A 13,217-nucleotide genomic window follows, 5' to 3' on the forward strand; every position below is an offset into this window, starting at 1 on the left:
AGAAACTGCTAGGCCACTTCCAAGGTAGTCACTCTCTGTCACTTATGGGAAGTACTTTGTGTGTGGATGTGCTCCTTATGAAAGGGAAGAATGCTGTAATTCACACTGAAGTGAAGCTGAGCCGCTGTTGAGTGCTAAATGCAATAATAATTGTCAAAAGGAAAATATGAACGACACAAAAACAAAGCAATGGGTGAAGAGGGCTGTCTGAATATAATTTATGCCGTACATATAACTTTAGTAAAATTAAAAGTTTTTGTATAGTGCCAAACCTAACAAGCATTTGCTGTGGCATTTGCTCGATTTAGAGCTATTGGCATTGTAAATGCATAAATGGACTTTTATAGACACATAAATTGGTCAGCTCTGCTGCATAATTTGGTTCTCTGCCACATAATTCTAGTGACCCTGCATATAACTAGAGCACTTCCATTTACCTGCTTCATCTATTTGCAGCAAAAAAATGAAAATATTGTCATTATTTAATATACTTTTTTATATTATTATTATACCCCTCCCCCCCCCAACCTAGTGTGGGGACTCTGAGACGACCTAGACAGAAAGAGCACATCGTGCAGCGAGTCATGGGCAAAAATGTTTTGTAAAATTAATGCCCCAGAAAGGTTTGAGTGCAGTGAATATTGTACTATAGTGACTGTAATGCTCAGAACAGCCCCTAGAGGGTACCACTATAAAAATAACACTTGTAAGAAGCATGGTCATGTAACTATATAGTCAGCCCCTAGAGAGCATAACCACATGAAAACAGAATGGCAGAATATATTTAGCTCCTAGCGGGTGTAGTGCTTTACACATTTTCAGGCCTTGCACACCTACTAGAAAAATATTACAAACAAAGCACCTAAAACACAAACTTCTCCAAACTGTAAAACAAAAGTTTCAGCCATGAGAGAACTTAATAAGACACTGACTGGTGGGAGGGGTTATTATTTTGGGGTCCCCCAACCTAGTGTGGGGACCGATAGATGACCGAAAGAGTGCATCATGCTGAACGGTTTGGTGTTCGTCCCATTGTCACAGGCTTGAGTTATGGGCAAAAATGTTTTGAACAAGAAATGCCGGCAACACATTATGGGGCACGTTTATATTTCAACAATTACAGTGATAGCCAAAAGGTCAGACTCTTGGCTCTAGCATGGAAAGGTATCACTGTTAGTATGTCACAAGTGCTGGGTGTGGTAATTTTAGGAGGAAGCAAATGAATAGTCTAAAATAGCTATGACGTAAAATGATTGTTTCAAGAAGTGGTTATCGTTTTTTTAAGTGCCAGTATGCCTCAGGAACTTAGTCTGGGGTGGTTGGACTGCGTATCAGAGGCCGCAGGGCATGGCCTCTAAAGGACCACAGGTAAGCCAAACTATGGAGCCCGAGGTTCCCTAGCAGCATGGGGTGTCTTTCCGCCTTTGAGAACCCTTTCTGCCAGAAACCAGATTGTAAGCCAGACAAGCAGGTTTAATCAACCACAACGCCCTGTGGATAACGTGCAAGTATTTAATTTGAAGGCCGTAGGTCAGTGCAGTACACAAACTCCCATTATCATTGATGTTAATCTGGCCACATGGGGCCATAGACACACTGCAGAAAAGGACAATATTTTTTTACCTGAGCTCTCCCTTTAAAAAATCCCAGGTTTTCAGAAATGGAATCTACCACCAACCTGATTTTAATAACTAAAGTCATTCCTAGCGGGTCCATAGAAACAAAGCAGGGAACTGGAAAGCCTTATTTCCCCAAAACAACTGTGGCTGGCACCAGGGCATCAAACCACACCGTTCTCTCAAGACGCTCATGTACGTTGCCCAGGAGATATCTTGCGGACGGTTCCAATCTCTTTAGATGGCGGGCAAACTTTTATGCTAGATATCTAGTTTGGTGGTCAATTACATAAGATTGATGTTCTTCAAGCGTCTGCTTCCTCTACTTTTCTAATTTTTGCTGATGCTGTACATTTGTTTTCTCGACTAAATAATTATCTACAGCCATGAGGTATAATCTTCAATCTCCATGCACAAACTCGTCTCTTATGTGGCAATTGGTACATTGCCAAGAAGCAGTTATCACTAATTTCACAGTGGGAAAACTAAATTATGGTCAAGGCACTTAGCAACAGTATGCTTGTGTGGTCTAAATTACATGCAATCACGATTTCGAAGCATATCTACCAGCTGCATCTAATCATAGGATCAGACCAGCTAACCAATTTTGAGTCCTCTCAGCATTGGTTGTAACAATTTTCAGAGTGGGGGTTCTCGCATCAATGTTACATCACTGAAAGCATAGGAACTGTGAAAAATGCAAATGTCACTCAATCAACAAGTATAGCAAATGAATAGTGCAGTCAACAGGAGAGTGGTAAGGGTGGTATGTAGCTGGTGGTGCATTTTGGAGCATACGGTTGCAAAGCATAGTATGTTACTAATACAAGGTGTGGTAGCGAACCATCATTTACAGACAGCACATTCTCCATTGAAATGGCCACAAAAGTTGCACTGCCATGCAATCTCAATGATAAAACTACATAGTGCAGAGTTGATAACGTTTATAAATCCGTTTTTTTTCCCGCAAATATTTACCATTTGTAAATCACCAAATAAAATATCTTGAATTGTTTTGATTTAATTAGAATCTTTGTTTCCACCACAATTCAGAATTACAAAAAAGTGCTTTTTATTTGTGCTTTGCTACCTGCTGATATATTTTTAAATATTTACACAGTTATTTTACGGGTATTGAGATGTTCTGCGTTACTGAAAAACGGCATTCTACAACATTTCCTGTCACACCCCTTGTACTCCAGCAAGATTGTCTTACACCGTAAATGTGGAGCATCGTCTCAAGCTGAGCAGTGGCAAATGGACAGACAGGGCAAAAACCAAAAGTCAAAAGTGTGTTAAGCGGGAGTACAAGAAGCAAACATTATACATTATAAAGTGATGAAAGGATCAGGCAACTAAAAAAAAGAAAATCAATGCCTGCAGCAGCACCACCACTGTTAAACAGCACGAGTAGGAAATTCAGAATACAACTGACAAACAACATTGAGGCTCCAATATCACTTGTGTGTTCAAAAATACATTTAATACCTATAAGAGTTTAAGAAGTATCCTAAGCTTAGCTAGGCCTCACTGCCATCTCATTCCAAAACTGTCTTAAACGCCTCATCAAAACCTACAAATACATACACTATGTGGAAGATTATATGATCCTTGAAACGTCATTTGGCACACCTGTGCTGATAGGGGGTCGGGGGAGGTTAAAATTCTTCTGCATTCCAGTGAGAGGAATTGATATGGACTAGAAGCTAATATTCTAAAGAACAGGCAACGACAAACAAATCCTAGTTCACATTCCCAACAAGGAGCCTTTATGCATTAACTATGAAATATTTATACACCACAGCAGGCAGAAAACCACACCATGGGGTACATTTCTCGAAATGTTTTCACAAGTGTATTACCATCAGAAATACATTTTATTTTATGAAAGCAACACTGTTTAGTTATCTAATTAAAAACTTGCATCAAGGTATTTTGGGGCTACAGCAAATTAACAAAATATTCAAGAGACTTATTTTGAGTAAAACATTACCATCAGAAGTGATCACCAATCTTTGTGAAGAAATAAAATACAGTCTGCCAACCTCAAGGTCAACAAAGTACCAGAATGTGAAGAAACATCCTTAAAATTTGTGGAGTTGTAGTAGATGTGGCTTTTCCACCGAGAAAAACATTTTACCATTGGAAAATGGGGGAAAAAGTTAGAAAAGGTAAATGTCTTAATAATCATTTTTTTCTCATGTGAAATTGTTTTCCATGAGCAATTATGTATGTGTAGCTGCTTACAATTGTGAGTACTTCTGAAAAGTTTTGACTGTTGCAGGCTTCCACGATTACTTCTGGAATTCTTCAAGAATTCTAAAATCAGAACCGAAAATCTCCCACTTAACGTTGGAGTAAACTTAAGACTGTAGGTATTCTTAGTGAATGTGGCCTCTTGTGTCTGAAAAAGAACCACACACAAGCGTAGAACATAACTGGAGGAGCCATGCCTCCAGGCCGGGTAGCAGCCCGATGTACCCTCCTCCCTGGACATATTTATGTTACTGTTTTGCTCCCGTGATTCTAACTTGCCATTTAAAATGAAGCAGGTGATTTGTGGTCAGACAGTCTTTGTTTGTATCTGTACACAGAAGTTTGGCCTAATTTGCTAGTTGCATGTCTTTGCATTCTGAAACAGTCATGTGCGTCTCGGGATGCAAAGCCATGGCTGCCTCACAGCATCTTCGGGCTGGGTAACTTTTCACTTCATAATTCGTATGGGCCTAAAGTACTTTCTTTTCAAATATTTTGAATACTGGATTTTTCTACTTGCTGGAAATGCTTACTTTGGGCCTTTGTTATCATTCTCCTCCCTCAGAGAGGAGAGACGTTGGTGACCTCAAAAGCTGATAGAGTGGCCTATTTATAGAGCACAAGGTGACACAGGAAGCAGTGTACTGCACAGCAGCTTTCTTATTTAATTTTTATGTTGTGGTTCTTATGTGCAATATATAGATATCATAGGTATATGTTGAGGTTATCAGAACACTTTATTGCATGTCATTATAGATCATGCAAATCCACTGAAGGAATGGGAATGCAGGAGCCATGCCAGGCTTGCAGGGTAAACACTATGTAGATAAGTTCCATTTAAATTATTTTTACTTAATTTAACTAATATGGGTACCAATAAACTCGGACATGGTTCTGGACTTACCTTGAATTCCCAAGAAAAACATACATTTGACTCCATTCCGTAGCCTGGAAAAATGTCAATGAACCTGCCCTGTAGGAACCTCACTGGGTACCACTGGTCTAGGCAAAAAAAACACTATTATCCAAACCCAGGCTCCACACTCTACTCTGAGTGGTCCAGATGGCAAGGCCAAGACTTCAAATTTTGAGCAGCCAACCCAAAATAGATAATTCTCACTGTAAAAGTATCAGCCACTGCACAAATGTATGCATCAAAAAGGCACCGTCAAGGCCCAAGAGATTCAGGTACACATATCTGTTCTACAGAGTTCAGTCCTGAGCAGAGGGCTGTCATGAGAGTATTAACCCAAGGCAGTGCTTTAAATGAATACAGAGTACCAGCCCTTCTCTATTTCCATTTAAAACACTGACCCAAGGTCAAAGATGTCGCACCTCTGGAACCTATCCTGTCAGCCATCTACCACTGAAGTTCTGTTTCACCAACCTGCACACATTTGAAGCCTCCTGTACAGTTAAGCTGCTTCTTTTGCTATTCTCTTTGTATACAGTCAATGTTTTTAAAAGTTAGGCTGGTATTGCCAAAGTAGAGGAATAATTCCTTTAAAAGTTTAACACACAGAAATATGTGGCCGTCCCTTTTCTTTGCTCCTTACTCTTTTGACCCCCTCATTCTCTGGGTTAAATGCCATGAGGTTGTCGCTTTGTGGCTTGTTTGGTGCTAAAAAAGTTTAGGTAAACACAATAGAAAGGGTTGCATCTCTAGGGTATCACAGCCAGTACGGAGGAATGAGGCAAAAACACTCCCAAGATGACGGCCTTGTTCTGTCCTCTCTCCGGCAGTGACAAGCCTGGGATGGCTGCTGTGGCATCTGGCATACATCCACTACACTCCAAACCAGAACACATTGGTAAAAAGGCATTGTCATTTACAATGCCAATAGCTCCAACTCTCGCAAATGTGAGACCTATTGCATTGCAGATGCTGGTTTACATTGCAGGCCATCATAACAAATAACTATTCACAAAAACACATCAAGAAAACGTTTCAGTCAAGTAACAGAATAAAAATATAATCAAACCAGTACAAAAACATTATGACATCTACAAGTGACCCTGTGCTACTTTTACTTTCTTGCCCAAAAACAACGTTCCAGGAAACCATATCAATGAAATGTCACTAAAAGGTAATCAATACCCTTGCAGATATAAAAAATGACAACACTTACTTTGGCACAATAAAGCATCCAGAGTTCATAGAGCCTCTCACTGGACGCCATGCCTCCAGCACGCCTTTTTCTCACAAATTATCCTTAAGATCCAGGGGTCTTCATTTTGTTGTGTTCAGGTTTCTTTGGTTGGTTTATGATAAAGTCTCTCAAAAAGGTTCCCAGTCAAACAGAGGACGAATAACAAACTGAACTCCCCCTCTCGATACACCACCCTGGCCCAAGTGAACCATTTAGGGTGGAGCAGAAAGGTCCTCAAACAAGACAGGGACTTTGAGGAAGGTTGTTAACATTTATGATTGGTTGAGAAGAAAAATAATTCAGGTTTTCAGTCACATATCACTCATCTACCAGCCAAGGAACTGAAATCGGTGATCATCTCCCAACAATACGAAAACTTTATCCAAGAGGAAATGTTATTTCCAAACACAGAACCCAGTCGCCTGTGTGGTGAAAATCTCAGGATCTATATCTGATGCTGTATCTAGAAGAAACAGAAATGACAGCACAATTACATTGTTATGAAACGTCTGAATAAAACAAATACTTTTATGAATTAAAACTTAGTCTTAACACGAGATTCTGGACAATTGAGTGGGAAGGCACGCCAGGACTCATGATGTCTATTTTAATAAACAAAGGTTTCAGAAAGAATCCTTCACAAAGAGCTGGTTTTAATGAACTTATTGTCATTCCAATGAAACACTGGAGTGTAGGATTCTGTTGTGCTATCCAAGCTGCTAAGAGGCCACAAGGCACACCACCACATCACATTACTCAACACATAGTGAGACAACAGTGTGCACACTGCAATAAAAAAACGTAACCAATAGAAGTAAAGTATCAATAGGTCTTCACTCTAAAACGTCCCAAATTAGGGGGCATTAAAATGTCAGGTAAGCTGGTGGGGAGGGGATCAGGTTAGGCGCTTCATAAAAGTGGTCCAATTTCTGACCAAGATCAGATTTCTGCTATTAATATTAGTAATACAGAGAGCACCAAAACTGACTTGAAAACTCTTTTTAAAGGCCAGTGTTAACAAACAGCATAAGGACAGAAGTCTAATATTTTAAGTCAAGACTGCAGGCTCCTATTATGCTTTCTAATATTGCTTTAATTTCTATAGCAGCAGTCAAGAACGTAGAATTACAACTACTAAAAGGCTTAGCAACATGCTAGCGAACAGGAGAAAACACAATCATCATAACTAATCACAAACCAGCTGAATGTACAAGGTCCTGATTGAGTGCGAACAGCCCTCTTTTCTTGCTGCTCGCAGTCAAAATGAGTCCCTTTCTGCGTTTAATACGATTATTCATATCAATATATAGTATTATGTATTTTGGTATTCATAATATGCTTGCTCAACCAATATTTTTTCGGTACCGTTTTAGAGCATCTTGCGCTCTGCGCTCCCCCGTTTCCCCTGCCGTACGCTCATTGCGCACTCAGCTCCGGTTTCTTCACCCCCATTTTGTGCCAGCTATTCCCTTAAATTATCCACACATTAACAGCAAACCAGTTAGAGAACATCCACTTGTTTCTCGTCTTTTAAAGGGAGTCAAGTTTTCTAAACCTCCTCTTCCAAAATATACAAAATTGTGGGATGAAGATGTGGTTTTAAAATTGTTTGTTTCATGGCTGACAACACAGTGCTTTCTCTTAAAATGCTTTCTACAAAGCTTACCATGCTATTATGTTTGAGTTCCATTAAACATTTATCAGGTGTCAAAGCTCTAGATGTCTCTTCCCGCCAATGCACTACTACTGGGGTAATGTTTACAGTTAATAAACACACAAAAACTAACCTAAACTCAATTATTTTACCCTTATTTTCCACACCATACCAAGCTTTGTGTTGGACAATGCATCAAAATTCATGAACAAAGGACTTTTGATCGCAGGATGTCCTCTCATTTCCAATGTATTTTTTCCATTTGAAAACCCCACCTTCCTCTATCTTCCGCTACTCTGGCTCGTTAGGTCAGATGGGTCATATCCTTAGCAGGTATTGATACCTCTGTATTTGGTGCTCATTCCTCTAGGGGTGCCATGGGCCTCTACAGCCTTTTGGGCAGGATCCAGACTTGAGCACATTCTGAGATCAGCTGAATGGTCTAACAACAAAGTGTTCAAGATGTTTTATTGCAAACCAGTGCACACTGTAGCTTCTGTAGTCATTAACATGCTTTAAACAAGCATAATCAGAGCCTCCGGTCTTGACAAAAAAAATGATATTCCTAATAAATTATAACAGAAAGTCTTAATTTTATTAAAGATATTACTATCCCACCTCAACACTTATTAATTGGTGTTTTTTTCCCCTCCCTAGCAGTGGTCCCAGCAGTTCCAACTACTTCCAGTTAAAGATTTGGTAGATTTTTCTACCTCTTCTGCAGTATCTTCTTCGACATCGAAAGGAAGAGTTGTTCCAGTTTCCTCAGACTCTTCCCTGAGTTTTCCTTTCTTTAACTTTTGCCAGGAATTGTTTTCCCTAACTCTGGCTTTTACTATAGTTGTATCCATTTTCCCTTTGTTTTCTGATTCTATTTGATACCTCACACAAGAAAAGAGGGCTTTTTGCAGGCAAGTAGTACCTTATACATTCAGTCGGTTTGTGATTAGTTACGATTACTGTGTTTTCTGCCATTCGCTAGCATTTTGGAAGTTCTTGACTACTGCTATAGATATTAAAACAAGGTTAGAAAGCATAATACTTGCCTCTGTGTCTTTAATAAAATTAAGACTTTCTGCCATAATTTATTAGGAAAATCTACATTGCTGCACATATTTGTGATACTGGCTATTGGTGCTAACATTTTAAAGGAGGCATCATGACTTCAGTCCATATACTGTTACAGTGGCAAAGTTCTAACAATACTTATTCTATGGGTCTTTTGATGGACTGCTCAACAATGCACAGAAAGCTATAAAATCCAGCACAACATAATCCACTATTCAGGTAGGCACAGTAATGGAACTAAAGGTTGAAATCATTATGGTTGATTTAAAACGTCCACATGCCTTTAAAACTTGGCCACTAATCAACACCACCTGCTGCTATGCCAAGAGAAACAAACACTGGGAGGGCCAATAGATCTTACTTTAATGTAGCAATACATGTAAACACAGGCATTCACAAATGTTCTACACACGTGTTACATGCACAATACTGTTTACTATAGTAAAGCCTGTCTTACCAGTTTTGCAAGTGCATGGAAAAACTAGCAAAAAAGATTGCTTTCTGCATAGTGTGCATACAGCAGATAAAGAACTGAATGTGACAAACAGTATAATGATTCAGTACTCTCCAGATTTAAAATAATTCTTAATGTATTATAATAAAAGTACTTGGTGGAAGGCGGAATACTATAACAAGTAGCAAATAGCATAAGGCGGGATACTAACACTCCTCTGGGTAAAGCCGAAGCCCGCTCTATGTATAGTTGAAATAACCGGTAACAAACAAGACTTATAGAGAGCTGCGTGGTCAAGCCAGATCTAAAAATGACAAACACAAAGGCCACCTTTGCATCAGACTGAGGCTCACACTTTAGAGATGTAGGAATTCCTCTGCGGGCCACAGTGGGTCCACGAAGGATGGCACTAGGAAGGAAACTCCGTGGCGATAAAAAAAAAAAAAAAAAAAAAAAGAGAACATGGCATAACCTTCTTGAAGGGCATGTGCTGTGTGGACCGCAGTTACTGTACATCTTGGAGAAGCCCTCGTCACTACCAGCAGAAATTCCTAAGCTTCTTGCCACACATTCACGGTTTAGGAACAGGTACAGAATGCCTCAGCTGGTCATGTGTTCTGCCTTTTACAATTGCCCTTTCCTGTGCTGGATGAAGCGTTTATTGTCATAATACATGTCGCTTCAATAATGTAATATCTGCATCAACAGTATTTGGTAACACCAACAGTCGGCGGACCACAATAGTGAAATAATCCTTTAAAAACTCTCAAACCGCATGATCAGACTACTCTTTCAATCCCGTCATTCAACACAAAATACTAGATTGCTTTTCTAAGAACTACAGTAGAGTGGTGACTTGTTATTAGAGATGAAATTCATTAAGCCACAGTCACATGAAGACCGAAAAGCAGATCAGCACTTCTGGTGCTGGGGCAGAGAGTGGGTTTTTGCCCCGCTACTATGGGAAGAGGTCACGAATGCCATGAAATCACCGTCAGTGAGATAGGGGACACAGCAGGGACAAACAACCAAATAAACAATACAACAAAGTTAGCCGAGGTTAAATGTGAAGGTAACGCTGTAGTTTAAATCCAAAAATAACGATGATGTTTTGTTATGTAAATAGCATGCCTACTGCCCCGACCCAATCCTCTTGGGTCCCACTCTTTCTTCAAGACCCCGCCTCCGCTCTTTATAACACCCTGTGATACGGAAATAAACTCCTTAGAAAGAGAGTTTCAACTATTGCAAATACTGCCAAAGTACTAATATTATGATACTAACGCTACATTGTATTAAGCACGTGACTACAGCGAGTTCCATACCAACAAATAGACGTGAGCTCTTATAACAAGTATGCGGCTAGCAGAGAATGACAGATGATAACATTATATATGTTACCTATTCGAGTGCTCGTTGTTATGCCGTTCCCTTACAAATACGTGAAATGACTGCTGAAGGTTAGTTAACTGCTATTTGAAGGCGTGTGTAACAAAGAATAACAAATAAATTACGGAAACGTAAACAATGTTTACAATTTAAAGCAAGGTCAAATCTGTTTGCTGGAGCTGGGGGCAACGTTCAGTGTGCCGGAAGGGGTGAGTTGGCTAGGTAAGGATTGGACAGGTGATGGGCACAGAGTGAAATGGCTCGGCTCAGGGCTGCATCTGAGGGCTGGGCAGAGACTGGGCAAAGGAGGCAGGCACGCACTGAACGAAGGTACGGTCTTAAAGGTGAGCACACAAGTTAGGACTACCGGGAGCTCAAGCGTTGCTCTTGACAGGGGCACAAGAGAGATCATAGACCAGGGTCGCTGTTTTCTCTTATCTGACACGCTGCTGACACTGAGTGCAGCGCGTCAAGTCCTCGGTCCCCTGGGATGAGGGGTGGGTCTGACTGCCCACCAGCATCCTTTTCTCCCCTCCGCTAGGTTGCAACCCAACCCCCGTACTCCATCCACTGCTGTAGGGTTGTACTCACCACTCTACGCAGCTGTCTGTGAGCAGGAACTCGGGTAGCAAAAGCTCCGGTACAGGACTCCCACTGCCTGCTCCTGGCTCGGCGATGGGGCTGGGTTTGGAGCGGGGACGCGTGCGCGTACCCGGCACCAGCTGGCTCTGGAAGGGCCAGCGCAGAGCACGCACCGCCCTCCTCCTCCGCGGCCACATTCCAGGACACGCTCGGCCAACTCCCTGCGGCGGACAGCGCTTCCCGGTGACAGCTTAGCCAGGAGGCTTGCGGGACAGGCGTATCAACCTGTCACCCTCAAAATTGAAGGGGCTGATCCTTAATACGCGGGAAAAGTTTCAATTTAGCAAAATAACCATAGAGATAAACGTTTTCTGATTTGTTCAAACTATTACACGTGGAACCACCGTGTTTTCAGGTTTGATTTAACTTGTTTGTATTTATTTTCTTTGTTAATAAAGCCCCCGTCAGTGATGTGGAAAAACGGAATCAACAGATTAGAAATGAAGTGGAAAAAGTATACCACAAAGATGCGAAACTCATGTTTGTTTAACTCCTCCACAAGTCGGCACTTTTCAAGAGGACAGACACTTAAACTTCACGAGCCTCAGGAGAAGCTCAAAAACAGGCCGCTCGCTAGATGAACGCAATCGTCGAAGCCGTTTAATGAAGGAGTACACGGCGTATACACAAAAATAGTATTTTTGGTTCCTCGGAGTATTTGCATACTTTCGAAAATGTGCACATTTTATAGTTTTCTTTGTGGTATATTGATGTTTATTTGTCTGTAACAGAATTATTGCAAACGCAGACGCAATATGAGCCTGTACAGCACCACACCAGTACCATTTTAGTACCTTCCAATGGGAAAAGTAAGCACTTAAACATGGCCGCTTTGATAGCTAATGGAAACAACGGAAAGGTAACCTGTCTGCTGACAGTCCTTCTCGTTTCCGCGTTTCAGCGCAAGTAGCTTGAGTCTCTCGCCTCGTTCTGAAACCCTGGGCGGGGAGAATAAGAGCTAGCACACTGATTGGTTTACAAGTGACAACCCCCAACATGAGGTGATTCCCGTGAATGACGTCTTTTCATCACAGTCTGTCACACTTCAGTTCCTCAGTCGATGGAGGACTGGACGCATGGATGAACATGCCGGGGTACCAGGTCTGATAGTAGAGCCCAAGACCAAACTTCAGCCTCGCTGTGGCTCTCTATACGCGGAAGGCCTTTCTGAAGAAATTAACTAGGATCCATATCTTGTAGCGCACAAACAACAACACTGAACCAAAGGAAATCAACAAAGGCAATAAATCCGTAAAACAGACCAAAAGGAGGTGAGGAAACATCCTCCCAAAGGAAAGAGAAGATCCATGAAGTAGTCCAGCAGGTTCGAATGCAAAAGAAAATCCAACAGGAGAAGGTGGAAGCGGCAGTACTAGAGGATGGCGCTAGAACTGCAGAAAAAACAGACCAGGGCAGGTTAATGAAACAGTGGTCGGATAATACTCGCCTCCCTGTCTTTAATAAAATCCAGCCTTCTGACACTCAAGCTAGGGAAATCTCAGTTGTCCTTAAATTGCTTTTTTTTTCACACCTACGGACTTGAAAGGAAACACCAATGGGGGAATAGTGAAAAGAAGACACTTCTAGGGCTTTAACATCGGAAATACTTTTTAAGGAAAAAAAACATAAAAGCATTGTCAATTTTGCTGATAACTGTTTGAAGGAAAGATTCACATTATCTTGCCATGAAAAAAAACACAATTTCAACACCAAATTAACATCTCACATGGTATTATATTTAGGAACAAGTGGATTAACAAATCTTACTCCCTTCTGTAAGAAACGTACATCCGGCAATTCGTTTATCTTCTTACTTTATTTCAAATTAAAACCCCTACATAACAACAAAGCAGCCTTCATTTGTTCCGTCCACCTCCAACTGTTTCTCCTCTTCCCCAGTTTCAATTAGAGTCTATGTCTGCAACCTTTGGTTCCCCATGCAGTGCCTCAGGAGGTTTACTGCACGGTACTCCGAAGGTCTTACATCA

The 13,217-nt window shown here is 41.0% G+C and overlaps 1 protein-coding gene across 4 annotated transcripts in view; it reads right to left on the minus strand.

Moving 5' to 3' along the window:
- Nucleotides 1-11,292, minus strand: part of NBEAL1 (neurobeachin like 1) — a 672,403-nt gene extending 661,111 nt beyond the window's left edge. For 2 of the 4 annotated variants that reach the window (XM_069226034.1, XM_069226033.1), the window contains exons 1-2: nucleotides 11,179-11,292; nucleotides 6,002-6,485 (exon numbers count right to left, since the gene is read on the minus strand). In XM_069226034.1, coding sequence (XP_069082135.1) covers nucleotides 6,002-6,052 — 51 coding nt within the window. In that variant the 5' untranslated portion in view covers nucleotides 6,053-6,485; nucleotides 11,179-11,292. Of the gene's footprint in view, nucleotides 1-6,001; nucleotides 6,486-11,178 lie in introns of those variants that run through there. The other 2 variants (XM_069226032.1, XM_069226031.1) reach the window with 1 other exon arrangement.
- Between the last annotated feature and the right edge of the window lie 1,925 nt (nucleotides 11,293-13,217).

Source organism: Pleurodeles waltl, chromosome 3_1 (assembly GCF_031143425.1).
Source record: "Pleurodeles waltl isolate 20211129_DDA chromosome 3_1, aPleWal1.hap1.20221129, whole genome shotgun sequence".
Lineage (NCBI taxonomy): Eukaryota > Metazoa > Chordata > Amphibia > Caudata > Salamandridae > Pleurodeles > Pleurodeles waltl.